The sequence below is a fragment of the Mustela putorius genome, unplaced genomic scaffold, assembly GCF_011764305.1.
Source record: "Mustela putorius furo isolate JIRA1106 unplaced genomic scaffold, ASM1176430v1.1 tig00000242_pilon_pilon_pilon, whole genome shotgun sequence".
NCBI classification, from domain to species: domain Eukaryota; kingdom Metazoa; phylum Chordata; class Mammalia; order Carnivora; family Mustelidae; genus Mustela; species Mustela putorius.
Window position 1 is genome coordinate 8,361,003 of NW_025421325.1, and position 27,114 is coordinate 8,388,116.

Consider the following 27,114-nt stretch of genomic DNA (forward strand, 5'->3'; position numbering starts at 1 on the left):
CTCAACTGTTCAAGAAATGTCCCAATTTGAATTCAGATCTTCTTCATATCAGGCTAGTAGGAAATTCATTCACAGTCATTAGAGAATAGAGCAGAGACCTCCTTTTCTAGTCTGTGATATATAGAAATTGGCCTTCACATCTTCAGTCTATCTTGTTTATTCGTCATATCCTCATTGTCGAAGACACATAGCTTTTTGGAAGCTTTTTGGAAATAGGCAGCTCTACTTGGGTTAAGAAATATTTGCTGATTACAAAGAAATATTTGCTGATTACAAAGGGACCATGCACTAATTTCCCTAAGTATACCATCATGAGACTAACTATGTTGGGCATTTGGCAGAATGTATGTGCTGGCACTTGACTGAAGGAAAGAATAGGAGCTGAAATCCAGCATGTGGTACACTTACCAAACCAAGTTCCCTTTGGCTCTGTTAGCCCAGAAGGATTGCCTTTTTCTAATTCATGCATAGGTACTGTATGGGCAGGCCATAACCCTGATCACCATTTACTGTCCCCTGGGGTACAATCTTAACCTCTTCATCCCTTCCTCTTCCCCTCAGGGCAAAAGAAAGCTGATTGTATATAGATTTTGGGAAATTTATTTCCCTAATCTTGGGAACAATTTCCTTCTTCTTTAACTTCTATCCTTAACATACTAACTTTTGATACTGCTTCTTCCTGGACATCTTACGTAATCTCCTCTGTTTGCTTAGACTTTGACAAAAGACAGAAAAAAGATGTCTTCAAGAGGCTTCCACTCTAGACACTCCATATGTTCTCCAACTCTATGACTGCTTTTTTGAAATTGGTGGGGTATGGGGTAAGAAGTCAAAAATAGAGAGTAAATTGGTATCAGTAAATAACAATTGAAATATTAAGCTTTATTTTTATTTAATAAATTATTCCTTTTTAACTTTGAAATACTTTATAATGCCCATTGTACAAAATTTACAGGATATCTATCTTTAGAAGGAAATCACAAAATATGTGGTAATTAAATGGAAATTGATGATTTACTACTTTCCTCCCAGCATGATATCTGAAAGTTTAACATAGTACGCTACAAACTGTAAAAGTTTAAAATAGCTTTCTTTGTATTTTTCATCAAATTTTTTTTGTTGTTTTATGTGTGATTTTTGCTCCATTTAGCTAAATTAAGTGAATTTTTCATTAGAGTGTGCTGTCCATATTAAAGCAACAAAGTCATTTAAATTCATAGTAAGTTTATACGTTTGAATATAGTGTGCCAGGAACAAACTATATTTCTGTTCGTTGAATTTAGAACTTAGAATGAGGAAGAGCATTTCTGTTTTGTACAGTTTGTTTATCAACCTGGATAAAATGACACATGTAGAAGATAGAGACAGATACACAAAATCATAAGAATTTTAGTGCTAGGAAGGTTTGAAGACTTCATTTGTATTAAAATTTTTATGAAATGTCATACTTTGAATATAAAGGTATAGTCCTCCCTCTTATTGTAGAACAAGATTTTGGAAAAGTAGCATTCTTTTTTGTTAGCACATGTAATATGGAATGAAAGTAAGACATTTTGGTAAAATTTCTCAAAGTTGCAGTTTATTGAATGCACACTTCAGCAAATTAATAATAGTTATAACATAACTTATCTTCATATTTGGGTAAATAACTAAAGCATACTATAAAAATATTCCTGTTTGATTAATTGTATTGTATAATAAATGTGTGTGTGTGTGTGTGTATATACACATACATAATATATATTTTTTAAGAAGAATTAGTTTCTTATTTTGAAGGAGTGAAAAGTTTTTTACTTTTTAAAAAATTACTTAAAATATATACTAAAAACTCGTATTTAAAATGTTTAGTATTATGTATCCTCTATAAGAAGTAAAACTCATGCTAGTTTGATGATGAAGGACACAGGGTTTAGAGTTAGACAAATCTTGATTTAAGGCCCAAATTTATCATAAATTAACTGCATAACCTCAGGCAAGTTAATTAACTTATTTCAACCTTAGTTCATTTTTAAAATGGAGGTGATACCTTGTAAAGTTCTTACAATTAAATGTGATAAGATTTATTAAGAGTTTATTTTAGTACCTGACTTATCTCAAGAAATGTTACTTCAAATATATCCAGTGTATCTTTTTGTTACACAAAATAACACACATGTATCTTTCACTTTTTATCAGTTAAGACCTATATGCATCATTTTTGGAGAGAAAGTCATACTATTTTTGTGTGATAACATTTCATTTATGGTTAAACTTTTAAGAGGTTCTTCCCTTTTGGAAAAAATTGTTCAATTTAAATGTTTTTCAAGTCTAATGATCAGGTGATTGTCAGGCATTTGGAGGACAAGCTAATTTCTATGCTGCTTAGTTAATTATTGTGATTGTAAACAAAGGATGTACAATTCAAAGTCCAGCAACATTTCGCATGGATGACGGAGGTGATAATAGCTTAATTCCTGCTGGATCTTTTTTCTTTGCTCTGGAGAGTTCATACTGACCTTGTCCAAAATCTGATGACCTCCCTATTTTACTCAACTGTTTGGAAAGCCAGGCCTGCCATAGCTGGCCCTGAGGGGGTATCTGAAAGACCACTGAGTCACTGACCCATGTCGAGACTGGATTTGAAGTCTGGTCTACAGGACCTCTGAAATAGTTATACATGAGACTTATTGTACACAAAAACCTAACTAGCTGCATTTTTCTGCTTATAAAACACCCTATTGAAGTGTGTTTTAAATGTTCTTAGTAGAGTCATATATTTAATTTACCAAGTTTTTTATTGCAGGTCATTTTCTAGACTTACAAATTTTGATCTCTTATCAAAGGTAGTATATTACAACTAAACTTGAGTTTTGAGTTTTGAAATCTGAGCAAAATATATTGCTAAGCCATGGCTAACTGTAATGAATATTTTCCTAGTTGATGAAGGGACCAATGAAGTGGCATTTTAATACTTATAAAGATTTTGTGCTTTTTCTGGCAAAAGTTCCACATATCTCATAAAAAATTTAGTTTAAGCTATTATTGTTATAGCATGTTAATCTCTGTTTATATTTTATCAAACCTCAGCTAATACTCAAATGTTGGTATTTAAAAGTTTTGAGATGATAACTTTCCTGAAAGGAAGCATATAACCAACCAATAAGGAATTTGGTTGGATGAGATGTGTCTACCTTAATAGTAGCTTAGTATCAGAGCTATGATATATTGGGAAAGAAAAAAATTCCCTATGTTTATTTTGTTATAATTCTGCACAATAGGAAATGACCATGTCCTTTTATGAATATGTAGTCAGTATTCTACAGTTTATGACATTGTCTTTTATTTTTATACAGGAGTTGATCCCTGAATTTTATTATCTCCCTGAGATGTTTGTCAACTTCAATAATTATAATCTTGGAGTGATGGATGATGGGACAGTAGTGTCTGATGTTGAACTTCCTCCTTGGGCCAAAACCTCAGAAGAATTTGTTCGCATAAACAGATTGGTAAGATAGTAATCATCTACTCTGTCTGTCATGAGCCTCTTTTCAAAGTATCTTTCATGTGTTGGTATAATTGTTAACCCTTGGTTTTCTGGACAAAACTATAGTTAGTAGAGTTAACTGAAAGTGACATAATAGTTCGTGAATTTCCATATAAATTTTATTAAATTTTATTGCCTTGAAAAGTGTAACAGTTTCTTTTATTCTTTTATGCAGAATTTAAGTTACTTTCATATGCACATGATAATTCAGAATTAACTGAAACTGGAATATATGCTTTATGCAACATGAGTTTCTTGTACCAAGAAAATAGCATAATTCTATGCTCCAAGTTAGAAGGTCATTGCACGTTTTTGGTAATAGAAACAAGATTTTCATGTTATATCTTGTATTTTTTTCAAGGGACTCTTCATGTAATATTTAGAACATGAAAACTTAAAAACTTAAAAGCACAGTAATCATTGTGTTCTTCGGACTCCTCCCTAGTGAACTCTTTAAAGTCCTCTCTTCTGTGCATTCTTGTATTATTTCATGAAAAAGTAATAAGTCTTTTTCCTTTTTGCCTTTAAGTTTTATTAAAGTTTGGAATCTAGGAGCTTTTCTCTCAGTTTTGAAAAGTAGTATCTCTGTCATACTCCATATTAAAAGTCAAATCTAAAGGTACCTGACTCGCTCATTTGGTGGAGCATGCAACTCTTGATCTCAGGGTTATGAGTTCAAGCCCCATGTTGGGTGTAGAGATTCCTTTAAAAAAAAAAAAGAGTAAAATCTAAATTCCATTGTGTTTTTAATTTACACTTAAGGAAAATTCTTGCATTTTATATTTCTAAGTCACATTTCTTACCTTTTATACCAACATTTGTATTTTAATCCTGTCTTTCAGATCCTATTTGCAATCCCTTTATTACTCAAATTTCACATATTATGTACACTGAAAGTAAGCAGGGTGACTGAACATAGGCCTTAAAGTTAGACCAATTTCTCCAATCCTGGATGAATCACTTTGCTACTTTTGGGACTCTAGGCAGTTTAACCTTTCTGACCTTTGGTTTCATCATATGTAGTCTGGAGATTATGAATATAGAATTTTAGATACTATATAAAATAATTAGAATATTCTTTGGCTTACATTTGGCACTTGGAAATTAGTACCTAACATTATTCTTTCACAGTCTTCAGATACATGTTTTACTGTTTTTACTTTTACCCCATGTGTTTTGGAGGATTACAGTTAAAATGAGTGTGTAAGACAAAGATTAGCTCTCACAGATACTGAGGGAGATGTCGTACTTTAAATGTGACCGTTGTCTATGGTTGTATGATTCCACACACCCCACCCAGGGATTCATGAAAAACAATAGAAGGTATGGTTATTCCATAATTATTTTCTTTCAGTGATTACCCTTTTAAAGTGCTTTTATTGAGGTATAATATATGTGCCATAAAACTCACCTTTAAAAGTGTACAGTTCTTTGAGTTTTAGTAAATTTATACAGTTGTGTATCCATCACCATAATCCAGCTTGAGAACACCTATCTCCAGGAAATTTCCTTGTACCTGTTTGCAGTCAGTTTCTGCTCTGGGACTTTTTGTCCCAGGTATCCACTGTTTGCCTCTATAGTTTTGTTTTAAGAGATTTTTATGTAAATGGTATCATGCAATGTGTAGTCTTGGTGTGCTTGGCTTACTTCATTTAGCATGATATTTTTGAGATTTACCCACATTGTTGCATATTGTATTGTATTATATTGCTGCATAATATTCCATTGTATAGATATATTTTTGCATACTTACTTACCAATTCATGGACATTTGGGGTTCCCAGTTTGAGCCTATTATAAATACTTGTGTATGTCTTAAGGTGAACATCTGTTTTCATTTTTCTTGGATAGATTCCTAGGAGTTTAATTTCTGGGTCATATTAGAAGAAGTTGCCAAGACTTGGTATTGTCAGGATTATTTATTTTAGCTGCTATAGTAGGTATCTCGTGATTTTAATTTGTATTTCCCTAATGACAAATGATATTGATTACCTTTTCACAGGCTTATTTTCTACTCATATATGTTGTTTGGTAAACTATTCATATCTTTTGCCTATTTTTAAATTGGGCTGTTTTTCTTATTTAATTGTAGGCAATCTTCATATATTCTTTGTAAAAGTTTTTTATCTAACATATGTTTGTCTTTTCATTTTTTAATGGTTTCTTCTGCATCCCAGATGATTCATCATTTTTAAAAAATGGTTTTCCTATTAGGTAGATATAAAATAACATTTATGTAATATTTGAAAGGTATAAATAATCATCCTCATTCTTCAGGAATATATTTTTAAGAAAAAAATTAAATCATGTTCTGATTGTTTTATTATTGGAACACTTTTTTTTTTAAATATTTTATTTATTTATTTGACAGACAGAGATCACAAGTAGGCAGAGAGGCAGTCAGAGAGAGAGGAAGGGAAGCAGGCTCCCTGCTGAGCAGAGAGCCCGATGTGGGGCTCCATCCCAGGACCCTGGGATCATGACCTGAGCTGAAGGCAGAGGCTTTAACCCACTGAGCTACCCAGGCACCCCTGGAACACTTTCTTAAATATTATTTAACATTTTAAGTCTCAAGAGAACCAGCTCTCTAGTAATTATTACCATTTAGTACTCTTAAATTAAGAGGGTCAAGAGATTTGTTAGAGTACTTAATTTGCTTTAAAGGAGTAGAAGGCATCAAACATCTGAATAAGTAATATTAAAAGCATTCCAATAGTATTTGACAAGTAAGGAAATTTAATTGTGTAAATTGAGGTAAGCTCCTCTCCTAATAGTACTTCCCATCTCTGCTCTCACTATCATTACCTGAGAAAAGCCATGTCAGTTTTGGACGGGCTTCCCAAGGGTACCATAGAAAAGAAGGTAGCAACTTATTCCATTGTTTGCAGTCAGATTCCAGTTGCCTGCCCATGAAATTATATACAAAATAGCATTTTATAATACTAATTACAGATTTATTATAACTAATCATTAGCTTTATTAAACATTTGTGCCAGTGATTCCTCTTCCTGTGAGTTTTATGTCTTCGTAGTTTAGGCTCTGAATAAGCTTATATTCTTTTTTTTTTTTAATTTTATTTATTTATTTGACAGAGAGAGACACACACTGAGGGAGGGAACACAAGCAGGGGGAGTGAGAGAGGGAGAGGCAGGTTTCCCAACTAGCAGGGAGCCCAATGGGGGACTCCATCCCAGTTTCCTGTGATCATGCCCTGAGCTGAAGGCAGATGCTTAAGGACTTAGCCCCCGCAGGCACTCCTGAGCTTATATTCTTAACTGTATAAAAATTCCATTGCAAATTTTTTTATACTTGAATTTTTTATTATGTTATATTAGTCACCATACAGTACATCCATTGTAAATTAATTGCAAACATAGTTTACAGTCAAATATTTATATCTCATCTTTGAAATTTACAATTAGGAAAAATACTTGATTTTATTTACCAGGTGTTTTTATGAAAGAATTCAATAACTCATACAGTTTCAAAAATATTCAGCATATATCTATGATGAACAGAGCTTTCCTACAGTATAGTCTGTATTGATTCATTTTATAACTTCCTCTTTCTATAAGTGATTAAATTATTAGTATTGTATTTTGTGTATTTGTTAGCATGTTATCACATAAGGGTTTTATCCTCCTCCTCTTTTTGGTTTACCTCTTCAAGTCCACAGATTTTATGCAGTGATTGTAGCTCATGAAATGCATACTACTTTGATCTGTGACCTTTTTGTGGTGCTAATCGGGTTCCTGATATCATTATACCTTACTCATTAATCATATTTCCTGCAACCCGTCAGGCAGCCAGACAGCACAAGTCCCTGTTTTCAGCCCTCTGTTGGCAGGTTTCTGCTTTTCCAGATTATTACAGACGATACTTTGGCTTCTCATAGCCAGAGCCACATCAAGCTGTGTGTTACAATTAAAGTCAGATGGTCCTCAGGTTGAACAGGGATATAGTGTTGCAGCTGTCTCTCTTCCTGGAACAAACCAGCACCAAGAACAGATGATCTATAGGACAGTGAATAATAACAGATTGTACAGTACTCCACTGGTAGCAGGGGATCACAGAATTAATTAACTGACATACTCATTTTAAGATACCCAGCACTTTTTTTTATGTATTTGGTTGCCCAAATATTAATTCAAGTGGGTAAGATATTTTTAGGAGGATGATTTTGATGGTCGACTGGTAATGCCACATTTTTTCTTTTTGTTAGAGGAGCATAAATACTATCCTACCTAACCATTTTAATTCTCAGAGCTTTCTATAGGTAATGAATATCTTATTTTCAACTTGATTTCCAATTGGCAAATTGGCTAAAGTGTAGGATTTATGTACAGAGACAATATCCTGTGTATTTTAGAAAGAAAATCCACCTATCTGATTAGTCTTTCAGATAAATAAATTATATTTTCTTTATTCTGAACTGTTAGAATCAGTGTAAAACGAAAGCAGTCTTAACTACATCCCAGAGATTGGTCTGTTATTTATTATTACCTGAACCAGAAAAAAAATTTTATTCCAAATACTGCTTCAGAAATAAAAATGAGAAACAGGCTTTCATACTTTAATATAACACTGTATGAGTTCAGACGGCTCATCATTATCTTTTATGATATAATGTTGATGTTATGGATCTATATTATATTGCTTCTTAGACCCCTCAAGTTTTAAGTGGAAATAAGAGACAAACCCATACTCTGAACAGTAATGATAGGTATATTTATGAAAAGTTGAAATGAAACATTTGGTTTAGCTGAAGGTTATATAATTTATTCAAATTGTAATAAAAGAAATTGACTCATTTAAAGCATTTACTGAGTACCTATCTATGTACCAGCAATGTTAGACTCAGTGATGAAGACAAACAATATCTCTACTTTTTTGGAGGTTCCTTCATTTTTGATGGCTTAAGTTTTTGAAGTAGAAGGCTTCTTAAGGCTGAGAGGTAGCATGAATCTAATAAGGAAGGCTTCTGTTGATGGATTGTCCTGAGGTGACCAGTTAAAATCACATTTGCTTTTGTGTATCTTCTGTAGCTTTCGTCTTCTCTACTATTTCAGACATTAGTAGTCACTTCCTTTAGAAGGTAAAGAAAAATAAAATGAGTATTTTGTCTCCTTTCCAGATGATATGTAGACAACTTAAAAATGATGATATATACTTTTGTATTATTGTCTGAGGAAAAAAAATAAAATTTTCAGATTTCACTTCTCTGCCAACCTTATTTTTTTCCTGATGCTAAAATTTAAATTTATTCAACTTAAACTTTCATAGTTCTTATATCTCTGAAGGAACTAGGTCAACCTTATATAACTTTTTCCTTTGAATTAGAAAAATTTACAAATCTCAAGTGATGACAGCATAGTTGGGACTACAAATCTATGTCCTTAATGAAATAGTGCTAGATACACATATAGCAAGACCTACGGCTTGAAACGACTGAGTTTACAATGATATAGCAATTTGGTTATTATAATGGCATATTATGTTCAAATTGCAGTGTATAGCAAAAGTTTTATAAAGTTGAAAGTTTTGAGATTTGAAAGGGATTGCATTTTTTTAAACCTTTATTCATATCCTTGCTTCTATTTTCTGAGAAATGGCATTTAAAAGTATTTCTTAAGAGAGCTTACCAGGCAATATTTTTCTATTCCTTGGAGTAGAAATACCAGGAGCTAACCTACTTTTATTATATTGTTTCTTTTCCAGTTTCTTTTTCATTCTCCACATTAATAGTGACGTGGCCAATGTAAATAGCCATTATGGTTGTAGTTATTAATCATTCTCAACTGTGGACACCTATCCTTCCCACCCCCTCCCCATCCCCTCCACTTGTCAGATCCAAAGCTCTGCGAATTGGGAGCCAGCTATGTGTGAAATTTGGGGGAAAAAAAAACAACAACAAAACCTAAAATTACTATTGTTCAGTTTGCTTTTGTCCCTGATATGTAATTTACTTTGAAACTTTTAGTTTAAAAAGGACATCCAAGTAGGTAAAAAGAGGTACCATGTTGTTAGGGTATTAATTTTCCCAAACTTATTTATAAATTCAATGTAAAAACCAGTTCAAGGCCCAACAGAAATACGACAAACAGATTACAAAGGGCAAAGGATCAATTATAGCCAAGACCTTCTCTGAGAATATGAACAGGTTATGGGGACTACTTTATTATATATCAAGAATTATTATAAAGCTGTAGTAATTAGGGGAGATTAGGAGAAATAGACTAACTGAAGTGAACACAGAATCTAGAATATGTTGAAGATCTGTGGAGAAGGATGGGTTTATGGTGTTGAGAGAGTTACTGTATTAGTTTCTTAAGGCTGCTATAATAAAGTACCACAGACTGGATGGCTTCAACAACAGAGATTTATTGACTTGCAGTTCTGAAATCTGAGATCAGAGTTTAGCAGGGTTGGTTCCTTGTGAGAGCAGGAAGGGAAGAATTTGTTCCAGGCCTCTTGTCTTGCACACAGCCATATTCTCTTTGTCTCTTTATAGCATTCTCCCTCTATGCATGTCTGTCTCCTTGCCCATTTTTTCCATTTTTTTAAAGATTTTATTTATTTGTTTGTAGAGAGAGATCACAAGTAGGCAGAGAGGCAGGCAGAGGGAGAGGGGGAAGTAGGCTCCCTGCTGAGCAGAGAGGCCGACGTGGGACTCGATCCCAGGACCCTGAGACCATGACCTGAGCCGAAGGCAGAGGCTTAACCCACTGAGCCACCCAGGCGTCCCCAAATTTTCCATTTTTATCAGAACACCAGTCATATTGGGTTAGGGACCTACCCTACTATAGTATGACCTCATCTTAACATAAATAATTATATAAATAATGAGCCTATATCCACATAATGTCATATCTTGAGTTACATAGTAGTTGATTTCAACATATGAATTTGGGGGAATATAATTCAACCCATAATAATAATACCAGTATGGAAAAAAATGAGATCAGAACCTTACCTTATCTCACAAACAGAAATTAAAGTATATTAAAACTTTAAATGTGAAGAGAAACTATAAACTTTTAGCAGATAATATAGGAAGATTTCTTTGTGATCTTGGAATAAGGAAAGGTTTTCCAAACAAGAAGTAAAAAGTGAAAAAAGATATAGCACATTAGTTGGTTTTTGGATGTTAAACCAACCTTGCATTCCTTGAATACATTACACTTGGATGGTATAAATCCTTTTAATATATATAAGGTATTTTTGTTGTTGTTCGTACTACTTTGTTGAGAAATTGCTACTTTTGAGGATTTTTGCATCTGTGTTCATGAGGAATATTGGTATACAGTTTTCTTGTGATATCTTTGACTTTATTTTTATTTTTTTTTTAAAGATTTTATTTACTTATTTGTCAGAGACAGAGGGAGAGAGAGCAAGCGAGCACAGGCAGACAAAGAGGCAGGCAGAGGCAGAGGGAGAAGCAGGCTCCCTGCCGAGCAAGGAGCCCGATGTGGGACTCTATCCCAGGACCCTGGGATCATGACCTGAGCTGAAGGCAGCTGCTTAACCAACTGAGCCACCAGGCGTCCCTATCTTTGACTTTAATACCAAGAAAATATTGGTCTTACAGAATGCGATATAGTTAAGAATTCCCCTTCCACTATTTTCTTTTTTTTTTTAATTTATTTATTTTTTTCAGCATAATAGTATTCATTGTTTTTGCACCACACCCAGTGCTCCATGCAATACATGCCCTCTCTAATACCCACCACCTGGTTCCCCCAACCTCCCACCCCCCCACCCCTTCAAAACCCTCAGATTGTTTTTCAGAGTCCATAGTCTCTCATGGTTCACCTCCCCTTCCAATTTCCCTCAACTCCCTTCTCCTCTCCATCTCCCCTTGTCCTCCATGCTATTTGTTATGCTCCACAAATAAGTGAAACCATTCCACTATTTTCTGAAAGACATTGTGAGAGTATTTGGTGAGGTTCACCACTGAAACCATCTGGACATGGGCTTTTTGCTAGGTGAGGATTTTAAATTACCAATACAATTTTTTTAACTTATTACAGGTTTATTCACATTTTCTATTTTTTTCTTGAATCGATTTCAATAATTTTGTATGTTTCTAAGAGCTTGTCTATTTAATTTGTTGGTGTAAAGTTGTTCATAATATGCCTTATTTTAATTTTTCTAAGGTTGGTAGGCATGTTACCTCATTCATCCCTGATTCTTGTTTATTTATATCATCATTTTTTCTTGGTCAATCTGGCTAGCTAAGGTTTTGTTTTTGTTGATCTTTTTGTTGATCTTTTCAAAAAAACCAGCTTTTCATTTCATTGATTTTTCTCTATTGTGTTTGTTTTTTTTTCTTTCATTGGGGGATGATTTAATACCTATTATTTCTTCTGCTTGCTTTGGGTTTAATTTGTTCTTTTACTAGATTCTTAATTTGGGAAACTAAGTTTTTATTTGATTTCTAATTATTATTGGAAAATAAACTTTGTATGATTTCTCCTGTTTTAGATGTACTGAGACTAGTCTTTTGACCTAACACTTGGTCTGTATTAGAGAATTTTCCATTTGTTCTTAAGAAAAATGGGTATTTTGCTGCTGAAAAATATTCTGCAGGTATCAGTTCATCAAGTTGGTTTATTGTGTTCAAGTCTTCTATATCTTCTATATCTTTGCTTATTTCCTATCTTTCTATTTTTATTAGTGGTATGTTGAAGTCCCCAGATACTGTCATTGTTGCTGTCAGTTTTTGCTTTATGTGTTTTTGATTGCTGATGTTAGGTGTGTGTGTTAGTTTCCTATGACTGCTGTAACAAATTACCAAAAACTTGGTGGTTTAAAACAACAGGATTTTATTCTCTCACAGTTCTAGAAGCCAGAAGTCCAAAATGAATATTACATTTCCTCCAGGAGATCTCTTCCTCTGTCCTTAAATCACCTTCTCCTCTTCTGTCTATAGTGAAATCTCTCCCTACCTCCTTCTTACAAGAATACATGAGATTGGGGTGCCTGGATGGCTCAGTGGGTTAAAGCCTCTACTTTTGGCTCAGGTCCTGATCTCAGGGTCCTGGGATCCAGCCCCGCATCAACTCTCTGCTCAATGGGGAGCCTGCTTGTCTCTCTCTGCCTGCTGCTCTGCCTACTTGTGATCTCTGTCTGTCGAATAAATAAATAAAATCTTTTAAAAAAAATACATGTGATTATATTTAGGGTCCTTCCTGATGATCCTGGATAATGTTTCTATTTCAGGATCCTTAATTTAACAGACCTTTTCCCCATATAAAAGTACTAATTACAGGTTATAGAGATTAGGCTTTGGTATCATTTTTGGGAGGCAGATGGCATTTTTCAGCCTACCACTGTGCATATGTATTTATAATTGTTATCTTTTCCCTGATAATCTGTTTTTCATTATAAGTTGTCCTTCTTTCTTTCTAGTAATTATTTAATCTGTTTGCCTGATATTAGTATAGCCTAGTCCAGCTCTCTTACAGTTACTATTTGCATGGGATATAGTTTTCCATTCTTTCACTTTCAGCCTATTTGTATTAGATTCTAAAGTGTATCTTTTGTAGTTAGCAAATACATGAATCATGTTATTTATCCACTCTAATAACCTTTGCCATTTAAAGCCATGATTGATGTGGTTGGATTCATGTCTGCCATTTACCAATTACATTTTAGTCTTGGGTCTTTTTGTTACTCTTTTCCTACCTTTATAATTTTCTTTTATATTGAATAGATCATTTTTAGTTTACCATTTTAATTTCATTAATTTTTTTTTTTTACCATTTCTTGTAGTTGTTTTTATAAGTCATTGCTCTAGGGACAATATGCATCTTAACTTGTCTCAGTCTACTTTATAGTAATACTAGCTTAATTTCAGTAGGATATAATGACTTGTTCAAATTCTGCTCTGTTCCTTCCCCTCTACTTTGCGCTATTGCCATTTATATTACATCTGTATATGTTATAAACCTACTGCACAGTGTTATGCTTTATGAAGTCCATGTCTTTTAAGGAAGTTAAGAAAGGTTAAAAAACTGCATATTAATTGTATTTATTAATCTTCCCTTAATAGAAACATTCCAAAATGAAAAAAGTGTTTCAAATACTCTACAACATGTAGGAATAGAATAATTCCTGTTTAGAAAAAGTTTGAAGAGAATTGAAGTTTATACTTTCAAATACTAATGTTTTTCACTGTTTCTCTTGAAAAAAATCTTTTTATTGTCTTTATGATTTTTATGATCTTGAAGTAGAAAATTCTGAATTCAAATACACCTTTTTGGAATATTCTTAGTTAAGTATTCAGATATTTTTGTGATGTCCTGTAAAGTTAGAGAAATACAGAGCTTTTTGTTCTTCAGCCAAATGACCCACATTTCTCTGCTTTCTTGTTGCTTTTCTCACAGCATTTCAGAGTTCTTTCTTCTGTCAGTTGTCTCTTCCTATCACTTTTCTCTTTCAGGGTTTCCATCTTTCTTTGGGCTATTATTTTATGCATATATGCAAGGTAAAAGTCTGAGGAATGACCCAGTGACTCCCACCTTTAAAGTTCATAAGCTTTGTGCTTGTTTTCCTCATGGCCTTTAGTTGCTTTGAGTTTTGCTATGTTCTAGATTCTCTGAAGACCTGAAATCTGAATTCTGGATAAATGAATCATAAACTACATTTTGTTTAGTGACATATTATTGTGCTATGTACAAGGAAAATAAAGTGAATTGATACCATATCTAAGGTATACTACATTCATTTGGCAAAGCATCCAAATATGTGTTTATTCTGGAGTATATAACTTTCAGTAACTTTCTGATGACATTATTTAATATTTCATGAAAATATTAATATAACATAAGCATTTTAAATTTTATAAGAATAATTTTAAAAGCTCCTCCCATATATATCCCATCTACATAAATCTGAAAAAGATTGTCTAATAGTGATTACTCATTCCTGCAGACTTCAACCTCAGTAATACAGCTAGAAGTGTGAAGGAGAATGCAGACTTCTTTTTCTTCCTGACCTAAGAACCTGCAGTAGTTGTGGCATCTTCTCACTTCTTCAATAGCTTCTAGCTAATAGATTATGTCATTCTTTTCTTACCACAATGCCTGCCACATGCTATTTCTATTCATTGCAATGTGAGCTACTCTTTTTTTTACCAAACCATATCTTGAAACTCATAACCTTACTCTTCCAACACCCCCTCAAAAAGCAAAATAAAAACTTACAAACACCTTTGCTCATAACTCTTATCTTCCTTGACATCTTTCATAAAAACCTCTACGTATTATTCTATAGGTTTTTTATAATTCATTCCTTTTTTTTTTAAAGATTTTATTTATTTATTTGACACAGAGAGAGAGATCACAAGCAGGCAGAGAGCAGGCAGAGAGAAAGAGGAAGAAGGCTCCCCACTGAGCAGAGAGCCCGATGCGGGGCTCGATCTCAGGACCCTGAGATCATGACCTGAGCTGAAGGCAGAGGCTTTAACCCACTGAGCCACCCAGGTGCCCCTATAATTCATTCTTTTTTTTTTTTTAATATTTTATTTATTTATTTGACAGAGAGAAATCACAAGTAGATGGAGAGGCAGGCAGAGAGAGAGAGAGGGAAGCAGGCTCTCCGCTGAGCAGAGAGCCCGATGCGGGACTCGATCCCAGGACTCTGAGATCATGATCTGAGCCGAAGGCAGCGGCTTAACCCACTGAGCCAACCAGGCGCCCCCCTATAATTCATTCTTAATCTGATTTTATACATGCATGACTCAGAGGTCCCTGCCTAGTGGACCTTCTGTTCTTATATATAAAATCCTGGTTACAGAGATAAGCTGTATCAATGATAGTAGTACATTTTATTTACTTACTTATTTATTATGTTTTAAAAGATTTATTTATTTATTTATTTATTTGAGAGAGAGTGAGAGAGAGCATGAGAGGGGAGAAGGTAAGCGGGAGAAGTAGACTCCCTGAGGAGCTGGGAGACGGATGTGGGGCTCCACCTCGGGACTCTGGGAACATGACCTGAGCCGAAGGCAGTGGTTTAACCAACTGAGCCACTCAGGTGCCCCGATAGTAGTGCATTTTAAAATTTGGTGCATGGAAAACAACCTGCATCAGAATCCCCTGGATGTACAGTTAATAAATAATGCACATTTATCCATATGATGATTTCTTTTGCTTATATTTGGATTCCTGTGAAGTTTTGGCTGAGAGAGAAACTGCTGGCCAAAAAGAAGAAATATGTGGAGCTAATTTCTCATGACAAAATTTTGCTTTATATGTTATCACTCGCATATTTGTTTAGTACAAGTTAATAGCCAACAACAATTGTGACATTGAGCAATGGCCATGTTAGACCTCTAATCTCCAATACAGTTTTTCCCACTCTCGGGTTATGCAGAAGTTTACTAATTTTTTATACCAGTCCTTGCTTTACTTTTTCACATTTAGGTGCCTGATGCCTGGTTTCTGGCATGAAAATCAGATCTGAGTTTATCTTATTCATATGATTAGCCCATACCACTTATTTTTTTTTACTTTTTTTTTACATATTATTTTTTATTTTTCACTTATTATTTACTTCTATTTTCTTTTTTTTTAAATTTTTTATTTTTTATAAACATATACTTTTATCCCCAGGGGTACAGGTCTGTGAATCACCAGGTTTACACACTTCACAGCACTCACAAAAGCACATACCCTCCCCAATGTCCATAATCCCACCCCCTTCTCCCAAACCCCCTCCCCCCAGCAACCCTCAGTTTGTTTTGTGAGATTAAGAGTCACTTATGGTTTGTCTCCCTCCCAATCCCATCTTGTTTCATTGATTCTTCTCCTACCCACTTAAGCCCCCATGTTGCATCACCACTTCCTCATATCAGGGAGATCATATGATAGTTGTCTTTCTCTGCTTGACTTATTTCGCTAAGCATGACACGATCTAGTTCCATCCATGTTATCGCAAATGGCAAGATTTCATTTCTTTTGATGGCTGCATAGTATTCCATTGTGTATATATAACACATCTTCTTGATCCATTCATCTGTTGATGGAAATACTAGCCAATAGGATTCAACAGTACATGAAAAGGATTATTCACCACAACCAAGTGGGATTTATTCCAGGGCTGCAAGGTTGGTTCAACATCCGCAAATCAGTCAATGTGATACAACACATCAATAAAAGAAAGAACAAGAACCATATGATACTCTCAATAGATGCTGAAAAAGCATTTGACAAAGTACAGCATCCCTTCCTTATCAAAACTCTTCAAAGTGTAGGGATAGAGGGCACATACCTCAATATCATCAAAGCCATCTATGAAAAACCCACCGCAAATATCATTCTCAATGGAGAAAAACTGAAAGCTTTTCCGCTAAGGTCAGGAACACGGCAGGGATGTCCATTATCACCACTGCTATTCAACATAGTACTAGAGGTCCTAGCCTCAGCAATCAGACAACAAAAGGAAATTAAAGGCATCCAAATCGGCAAAGAAGAAGTCAAATTATCACTCTTCGCAGATGATATGATACTATTTGTGGAAAACCCAAAAGACTCCACTCCAAAACTGCTAGAACTTGTACAGGACAGTAAAGTATCAGGATATAAAATCAGTTGCATTTCTCTACACCAACAACAAGACAGAAGAAAGAGAAATTAAGGAGTCCATCCCACTTACAATTGCACCCAAAACCATAAGATACCTAGGAATAAACCTAACCAAAGAGACACATAATCTATACTCAGAAAACTATAAAGTACTCATGAAAGAAATTGAGGAAGACACAAAGAAATGGAAAAATGTTCCATGCTCCTGGATTGGAAGAATAAATATTGTGAAAATGTCTGTGCTATCTAAAGCAATCTACACATTTAATGCAATTCCTATCAAAGTACCATCCATCTTTTTCAAAGAAATGGAACAAATAATTCTAAAATTTATATGGAACCAGAAAAGACCTCGAATAGCCAAAGGGATATTAAAAAAAGAAAGCCAAAGTTGGTGGCATCACAATTCCGGACTTCAAGCTCTATTACAAAGCTGCAATCATCAAGACAGCATGGTACTGGCACAAAAACAGACACATAGATCAATGGAACAGAATAGAGAACCCAGAAATAGACCCTCAACTCTACGGTCAACTCATCTTCGACAAAGCAGGAAAGAATGTCCAATGGAAAAAAGACAGCCTCTTCAATAAATGGTGCTGGGAAAATTGGACAGCCACATGCAGAAAAATGAAATTGGACCATTTCCTTACACCACACACAAAAATAGACTCAAAATGGATGAAGGACCTCAATGTGCAAAAGGAATCCATCAAAATCCTTGAGGAGAACACAGGCAGCAACCTCTTCGACCTCAGCCGCAGCAACATCTTCCTAGGAACAACGCCAAAGGCAAGGGAAGCATGGGAAAAAATGAACTATTGGGATTTCATCAAGATCAAAAGCTTTTGCACAGCAAAGGAAACAGTTAACAAAATCAAAAGACAACTGACAGAATGGGAGAAGATATTTGCAAACGACATATCAGATAAAGGACTTGTGTCCAGAATCTATAAAGAACTTAGCAAACTTAACACCCAAAGAACAAATAATCCAATCAAGAAATGGGCAGAGGACATGAACAGACATTTCTGCAAAGAAGACATCCAGATGGCTAACAGACACATGAAAAAGTGCTCCATATCACTCGGCATCACGGAAATACAAATCAAAACCACAATGAGACATCACCTCACACCAGTCAGAATGGCTAAAATCAACAAGTCAGGAAATGACAGATGCTGGCGAGGATGCGGAGAAAAGGGAACCATCCTACACTGTTGGTGGGAATGCAAGCTGGTGCAGCCACTCTGGAAAACAGCATGGAGGTTCCTCAAAATGTTGAAAATAGAACTGCCCTATGACCCAGCAATTGCACTATTGGGTATTTACCCTAAAGATACAAATGTAGTGATCCAAAGGGGCACGTGTACCCGAATGTTCATACCACTTATTTTGAAGTTCATCTTTTCCCCCACTGTCTTGAGGTTAGGAAGGGAGTTTATATCTCCTTTTCTGGCAACCAACACTGAACCACTAGAATAGTACAGAATAAGTACTAAACAAATATTTGATGAATAAATATGTGAACAGTTTTGTTTATTTCTTTAAATTCTTGAAGTACCTTCATGTGCTGACTTCAGGGGAAAATAATGAACAAAACCTCATCTTTAGTAACTTAGTGCTTGTCCAGAGCAATTTAAATTCTTTTAGTGGTTAGAAGGAAGAAGGAGGAGGAAGAGGAGGTAAATTTTATACAGAATTTAATCTTTGTGTAAATTATCACAGTAACGTGCTGCCAGGTACAGCTGGAAATTCTCATTTCTGCCAGGGGCTAATGATAATGGCTGGAGAAGAAAAGTGAGACTAATGGGCTCACAATGTGAGGCTGGAAGTTGAATTCACAGACTAATACTTCCTCACCCAATTCCTTTCATGACCACCTTCACTTCTGGTGGTGCTCTGCAGGGCCGGGAAGATCTTGCCCTCAGTTCCTCACTGCCTTTGTTTCTGTCACTGAGCCATATCACCCACAGTTGCAGTGTACCTGAGAAGCATCATGTTTGCTATGAGTTTTCTCCTGCTTATGGATGCTCTCATGTAAGTCTCTGCACAGTAATACCCAATAAATGACTGCTTACTGTGGTATTTATGTCTGTTTTGTTTGCCAATAAGTGGTGTATATCCAATAATATTTTTCCAGCTAAAATGTATAAACCAGCAAATTGCCTTGGTCATGGTAGCCAGAAAGTGACCTTTTATGAAAAAAAGAAGAAATGAAGATTGTTTAATGCTTTCTAGCATGATCATTCTTTATGGTCTGGTTGATTCTCTTCACTATATTTTAGAACTGTCTTTCAAAAATAAACCTTAGGTTGGATATCAGAGTATGTACAATGCTTGGAAGTAATGAATGGTTGTGGGCATATTGTATTATTGTATAATGATGAAAAGGTGGGCTGGTTTTCTCTATATTAACAGATGTTTCAAATAAGTGTTAGGATACTTTTTATAAATGAATATTCTGGTTTCTTATTTCAAGCATTCTCACTTTGGCAGCACATATACTAAAATGCTTTTAAGCAAAGGCAAATTTTGTTTGCATAATTGTTATAATATTAAATAATAATTAAGTTGAATGTCATAGTGCTTGTATTTTACATAGAAATGTACATCTAATATGTTTTTGAGGCTTTTTTGAATTTTTTAGCTTTAATCTGTTCCTGAATTTTATTTTCCTTTCCCCTTCTCTCTTCCTACCTCTTTCTTTTTTTCCCTCATTTTATTTTTGCTTACATATTTATGTCCTACTTGAACATTAAAAATTTTTGTACATTTTATTTGAAAATCATTTTTTTTATTTTTTAAAGATCTTATTTATGTATTTAGAGAGAGAATTAGAGTTGGGGTAGGGCAGAGGGAAAGAGAAAGAGAGAATCTCAAGTAGACTCCACACTCAGTGCCTATAGCCTAATGAAAGGCTATATCTCATGACCCTGAAATCATGACCTGAGCTGAAATCAAGAGTCAGATGCTTAACTGCCCGAGCCACCTAGGTGCCCTAAGAATCATTTCAAACTTACAAAAAGTTGTTAGAATAAAAATAGCAAATAGAATGTTTATATGCTCTTTGCTCAGTTTAACTGTTAGTAACACCACTTTACCCCTCTTGCCTCTGATCTTCCTCCCTTCTCTTCTGTTCTCTTCTCACTCCCTGTGAGTATAATACACACACACACAGCCATACATACACACACACACACAGCTGACCCTTGAACAATAGGGTGTTAAGGATGCTGACCCCCACCCACATAGTCAAAAATATGCATATGACTTTGACTTCCCAGAAACTTTGACTCCCCAGATACTCAAGTAGCCTACTATTGAACAGAAGCCTTACCAGTCTCAGTAATCACCAAATTGTTTTTTATGTTGTACATGTTATATAGTATATCCTTACAATAAAGTAAGCTAGGGATAAAATGTTATTAAGACAATTATAAGGAAAATATATTTATAATACTGTACTGTATCAATCCTATAAGTTCATATATTTATTATAAAAAATTGTGTAAAACTTGACCCATGCAGTTCAAACCCATGTGATTCAAGAGTCAACTGTATATGAATATAATTATATATACACATTATACATTATATAAACTTGTAAAAGTAGTGTGTGTACTATACACTATATAGTGTACACACTATTATACACTACTTTTATTGATTCATTTGAGAGTAAGTTACATACTTCATGGTCCTTTACCCCCAATACTTTAACATGTGTCTCCAACAATAGGGATATTTTATGTGACCACAGTAACGCCATTTCATAAATTTAAATTAATGTAGTACTTTAACCTACTTTTCATTGTCAGTTTTGTTAGTTGACTTAATAATGTTCTCTATAGAATTTTTACCCTACAGTGCAGGATCTATTGTAACGTAAGTTACTACTTTTAGTTGCCTATAACCTTGTTATATTGGTTTCCTAGGGCTGTTGTGACAATGTACCACAAACTGGCTGCCTTGAACAGCAGAAGTTTCTTGTCTCACAGTTCTGGAAGCTAGCATTCTGAGATCAAGGTGTCCACAGAGTCTTGCTTCCTCTGAAGGTGGTAGAGCAGGATCTGTTCCAGGTCTCTCTTGTCTTAGAGCAGCATAGCTCCTATCTTCATATGGAAGTCCCCCTATGTGCATGTCCATTTCTGTGTCCAGATCTTCCCCTTTTTATAAGGACACCAGTCATTGGGTTAGGGCCCACCTAATGACTTCATTTTTATCTCACTACCTCTCTAAAAACCCTCAAAGGTTACGTTCTAAAGTATTGGGGTTAGAACTCCAACATATTTTTGGGGAAAACATAACCCGTAATATTTAACCTGTTTTTTCTTTCTTTCTTTCTTTCTTTCTTTTTTTTTATATTTTAAATGTGTATTGTTTTGCTATGGTTGCTATAACAAAATACAACAGATTGGGTGGCTTAAACAATAGAAATTTTTGCATGGGTCTGGAACTTAGAAGTCCCAAGATAAGAAGTCTCCCAGGTTTGGGTTTCTTCTGAGGCCCCTTTCCCTGACTGGCAGATGGTTGCCTACTTGCTTTGTTCTCATATTGACTTGTCTTTTCTAAAACACTATTTGAAATCATCTTTTTAGGATATACTTTTTAAAATTTAGCTGAGTAACTATACCAGAGAGTTATATACAATGAATTCTGATTCAGATCCCTCCTAAAAGTAAAATGGTGTAAGCTGTGATCCAGATTCCTTGAAGAAATTTCATTTGCATCTAGGAGCAAATCAGTTGTATGTTTCCGAATCATCCTGAGAACGTTGTGTTTGGTACCGTAAGAAATCATATAAAACAACTATTTTTCTTCACATTATATCTAGATTTTTATAAATTGCATACTCCCTAAATTAGAGGCTCTCACAAATGCTGCTTTTATTTTTATTTTTTTTTATTTTTTAAATCTTTAAAAAAATTTATTTATTAGACAGAGATCACAAGTAGGCAGAGAGGCAGGCAGAGAGAGAGGAGGAAGCAGGCTCCCTGCAGAGCAGAGAGCCCGACGCGGGGTTCGATTCCAGGACCCCGGGATCACGACCCGAGCCGAAGGCAGAGGCTTTAACCCACTGAGCCACCCAGGCGCCCCACAAATGCTGCTTTTAAAATACCTTAGTCATTACTTACAGCCTTTCTGACTTTATAAGATACATAAGGTCTTCCCAATCTTGTGTAACATAAAAGGTCCTTCATAATCTGTTTGCCTGCTTTCCTGACTTCAACTTTTGTAGAATATAATCTAGTTCACACTGAGCAACTTAAACTTCTCTAAAAGTTGCATATTCTCTCACATTTTATAAGCTACTTCCTTTGCCTGGAAATACTCCATATGGCTACCCAGCAGATACAGATACCCTTCTTCTCCTTCCCCTTCTCTGCTCTCTGCCCCTCATCTCCTACCTTCTACCTAACTAATTTGTGCATATTTTCCAGGATTCCCTAGGAGAGTCTTTAATTATACTTCCACTTATTCTCCCAACACTCCCCCACCACCAGCCACACCCAGTCTGCCTTAGATATTCCTCTTACGTATTCTTTTAGCTGTACATACATAGTTCTGTCATGTTAATGGTTTCCATACTTTCCTATTTTCTCCACAAATTGTTGAGTCACTTGAGAATGTCTCCAGTTTTAATCTGCATCCACAAGCCTGCTCAACATTTCTGGCCCACAGAGAGTCCTGTGGGCTTGTTTGCTGAAAGAATGAACAAAAAGTGGTTGAGTCTTCAGAAAATATCAGGGAGAACCAAAACACGTTAGGACAAGAGGAGAACTTAGTCTTTTTTCTTGAGGGCCAGCTCTACTCAGTTTAGTGTCGCCTAGACCATGCCATCACTAGTTAGTAGTTTCTGCCTCATCACTGGAGGGAGTAGTTTAGTCTTTAATTTCTCTGCTTCATATCTGAGTATGAATTCTTTGGTGTGTGAAATTATATACAGTAGTGAGACTCATGAAGTAAGTGACACAAAATAGTACCTGAAGGATAAGCATAGTAATATTCCAATCATATATAGGTAGTTTAATAAAGATAATTTCTGGTTAAGTATACATGATTAATGCACAAAATATATGAATAGCAATTAAAAGCATGTTGTGAAGAAAATATAAAAATATATTAAAGATAAGTAGTAAGAATTTTGCAGACATGCTTCTTTTGAAATTTAAGGTTTTAATTTTTTTGTTGTTTTTAAATATTTAATTTATTTATTTGACAGAGAGAAATCACAAGTAGGCAGAGAGGAGGCAGACAAAGAGAGAGTGGGGGGAAGCAGGCTCCCTGCTGAGCAGAGAGCCCGATGCGGGGCTCCATCCCAGGACCCTGAGATCATGACCTGAGCCGAAGGCAGAGGGTTAACCCACTGGCCACCCAGGCACCCCAAGGATCTAATGTTTTAACTTCTTGGGAGATATATATATATATATATTTGGCAGTATATGTTGTCGTTTTCAGAAGTGATACTGAAAAATTAAACAATTATGTGTAAGATTTCTATCATCAGTGTCTTTGAATTATTCTTTTTCTCAGGTATTTAAGTAATATAATATATTCGATTTTTTTAAATACCAAAGAGTTTTACCTATAAGCTGTATTTATATCAATCACAATAGTTGTTTTTTTTTTTTCAGTAAAAACCTAATTATTTTTCTATACAACATAGTTGAAACATTGAGAGCAGAAGTGCAGACTGTTGCCTGTATAGCAACATCTACTGCTTTTTTTTAATGGGCTCATCAAATGTACCTCTTTCAGTTGGCTAATTTTCTTCTGGGTTCAACATTTTTCTGTGAAAGTGTTGTATGACATTTCCCTTAGGTCCTGCTTACTGTATAGTAAATTTGTGATTTTTTTTTTTCTTTCTCAGTGAGATCTTTCTTCCATTTTATTTTGTGAGTGTCATGCTTACCTAGGATTGTTCCTTTCAACAGCTCACATACTGCTGTCCAACCAAAGAAATGCTGAGGGAGAAAAATTCTCTGATGAACATCTTATGTTCCTTTATTTTCCTCTTTTTTTTCTTTCCTGAAGTAGAAAAGATGCTAAAATATATATCATTATCCTTTATATATTTTCCATAAAATTTATTCATATTTTGCTTTATTAATATTTTTCATTAAAGTTTAGATTTTTAGAGTGATAATAACTACTATGCATTGAACACTTAATATGCATCAGACATTGTTATGAGCCATTTATGGCAAAGTGCTATGATTTTTCCCATTCCATAGAATCCTATAGAATTTTAATCTATAGAATTCCTCCATTCTATAGACTAGAAAACTGAAGGCACAGAAAGGTTATGTAACTTGACAAGTTCATAGAACTGATAAATGTGGAATTGAGATTGCAAAGCAAGAAATCCATGTTATTAAGCTCTTTACTCTACTACCTGTGATGAAATTATATTACTACATATATATTTAGATTGTAGTTGTACGAATGAAATCATACCTATTTGAAAAATACATTTTATATTTTATACTTTGAATGAAAATATGCAGTAGTGTTTAATAAGAAAAATGCTTCCATTTATCATTTTTCATCAGAAAAAAATTAAAATCTCAAAATTCATTATTAATTTAGAAATTAGTGAAAAGGAAAATTCAGGATATAGAAGTACAGGATATAAAACTGTGTTTGTAGAGGGCAACATCAGAAAAATGGCAGAATACTTTTCCACCTTCTTACTCCCAGAGAACACCGATTTTGACAATCATCCATGGATGAGTGCCTTTGTGGAAGTCTAGGAATCCAGTTGAAAAATTCTAACACACTGTTGGGGAAAAAAAAATCCATGAGTAGATACATTAAAGATGGTGAGAGGGAGAGTTTCCCTTTACTTGCACCACCCTTCCACCAAAGTAGCACAGATCAGTGGCAAGAAAGGCCTTAACCCAAGTTTTTCCCATGAGGGAAAATGAGAGTATGTGAGTGAGCACCCACCTTCCCCAACTGTGTGGTATGCTGCCAAGGAGTCTCACTTATTTCTTACTCCATCCAGGATACTGGGTTGTACTGATAAACAACCAGTGGGGGGTAAGAAGTGGTTGAGAGCACAGCAGCCAAGGTTCTCAAAAGGTGTCGAAGGGACCAGATCCTGCAGTTTCATGGACATCATCAGGAAGCTTGCCTATAAGCTACTGGCGATGCTTCTCCTGCATATGCCCCCAGGTGGCCCTCAGATACCCTCAGTGTTCCATGTACCTTACCCACATATCCTCCTACCATGTAGCTGACTCTCTCTGCATGCCCTTAGGGCAGTGACTACAAGCCTTTGCAGACAGCTGGGGAGCATGCACAGAAAGTTGACCCATCTCCATGGGATTGGGAGAAAGCACACAGATTTGAGCATTCAGCACAGCTGTAAGAAAAGCAAGGGAAGTCTGGTCTAGCTTTTTAGAATCAAGAGAAGGCATACAATTTTAATATTCCCATCCTTTGTAGAAAACAAGAAGTGTGGAGCAGGAATATCCATAGAAAAGGTTGGAGAAAGCTTCAGAATACCTAGCAGGCTGACAGAGTTATCTCTCCCAAAGCCAGTCAGGAAAGACTAGAGGACATGACTGCTTTATCAGATGTGAAGACAGCAGTGCAAGACTTTGAGGAACATGAAAAATCAAGGGAAGGTGACACCACCAAAAGAGCATAGTAACTTTCCAGTAACCAGTCCCAAAGAAATGGAGATCTGCAGTTTGCCAGATAAAGAATCTAGAATAGTTATTTTAAGAGAAACACTGTGAGCAGTAAGAAAACAATTCACTGAAATCAGGAAAACAGTGGGTGAACAAAATGAAAATGTTAGCACAGAGATAGAAGTCATAAAAAATAAGCAAACAAATTCTAGAGCTGAGGAATATAAGGAATGAAGTAAAAGATGCAATAAAGAGCATCAACAGCAGACTTAATCAAGCAGAAGAAAGATCTGTGACATTGTATATAGGTCATTTGAAATATTTCAGTCAGAGGAGAATAAAGCAAAAGGAATGAAAGAGTGAAGAGGGACACCTGGGTGGCTCAGTGGGTTAGGGCCTCTGTCTTCGGCTCAGGTCATGATCCCAGGGTCCTGGGAATAAGCCCCACATCAGGCTCTCGGCTCGGCAGGGAGCCTGCTTCCTCGTCTCTCTCTGCCTGCCTCTCTGCCTACTTGTGATCTCTCTCTGTCAAATAAGTAAATAAAAGCTTCAAAAAAAAAAAAAAAAAGAAAGAAAAAGAGTGAAGAAAACTTATAGGAATTATGGGATGCCATCAAGAGAAACAATTTATATATTATTGGAGTTCCATAAGGAGAAAACAGGGAGGATGGGGCAGAAAACTTACTAAAGGAATAATGGCTGAGAACTTCTCAAATGTGTGGACATAGGAACATCCATGTTCCTGGGTCCCCCAAAAGATTCAATCAAAAGATCTAATACATTATACTAAACCTGTCAAAAACTAGTGACAAGAGAATTTTTAAAGCAACAAGAGAAAAAAATTCCCTGATACAAGGGAACCTTCATAAGGCTGTTGGCAGATTTCTCATCTCAAACCTTGTGTCCAGGAGAGATTAGGATAATATATTCAAAGTGCTAAAAGAAGGAAACTACCAACCAAGAATACTTTCCCTGGCAAAATCACCCTTTAGTTGAAGAAGGGATAAAAATTTTCCCAAACAAGCAGAAAGCTCAGTAATTTCATCATCACTATACCTGCCTTACAAGAAGTGCTAAAAGGAATTCTTCAAACTAGAATGAAAGAATACTAATTTGTAAATGAAAATATAGAAATTTAAAACACATTGGTAAAGATAAGTATATAATGAGAAATATTCTAATACCATAATATTAGTAGTGTGTTAGTCACTTAATTATAAAGGTTAAAAGACAAAAGGATTAAAAATAGCTATAGGTACCATAATCTGTCAATGGATATGCATTATAAAAAGATACAAATTTGGGGATTCCTGGGTAGCTCAGTTGGTTGAGCATCTGCTTTTGGCTTGGGTCATGATTG

General features: G+C 35.2%; 1 protein-coding gene across 2 annotated transcripts in view; it reads left to right on the top strand.

The window, feature by feature from the left end:
• Positions 1-27,114, top strand: part of LRBA (LPS responsive beige-like anchor protein) — a 734,202-nt gene that overhangs the window by 582,003 nt on the left and 125,085 nt on the right. For both annotated transcript variants that reach the window (XM_013059156.2, XM_004758045.3), the window contains exon 47: positions 3,333-3,485. In XM_013059156.2, the coding sequence (XP_012914610.2) occupies positions 3,333-3,485 (153 nt within the window). The remainder of the gene's footprint in view (positions 1-3,332; positions 3,486-27,114) is intronic.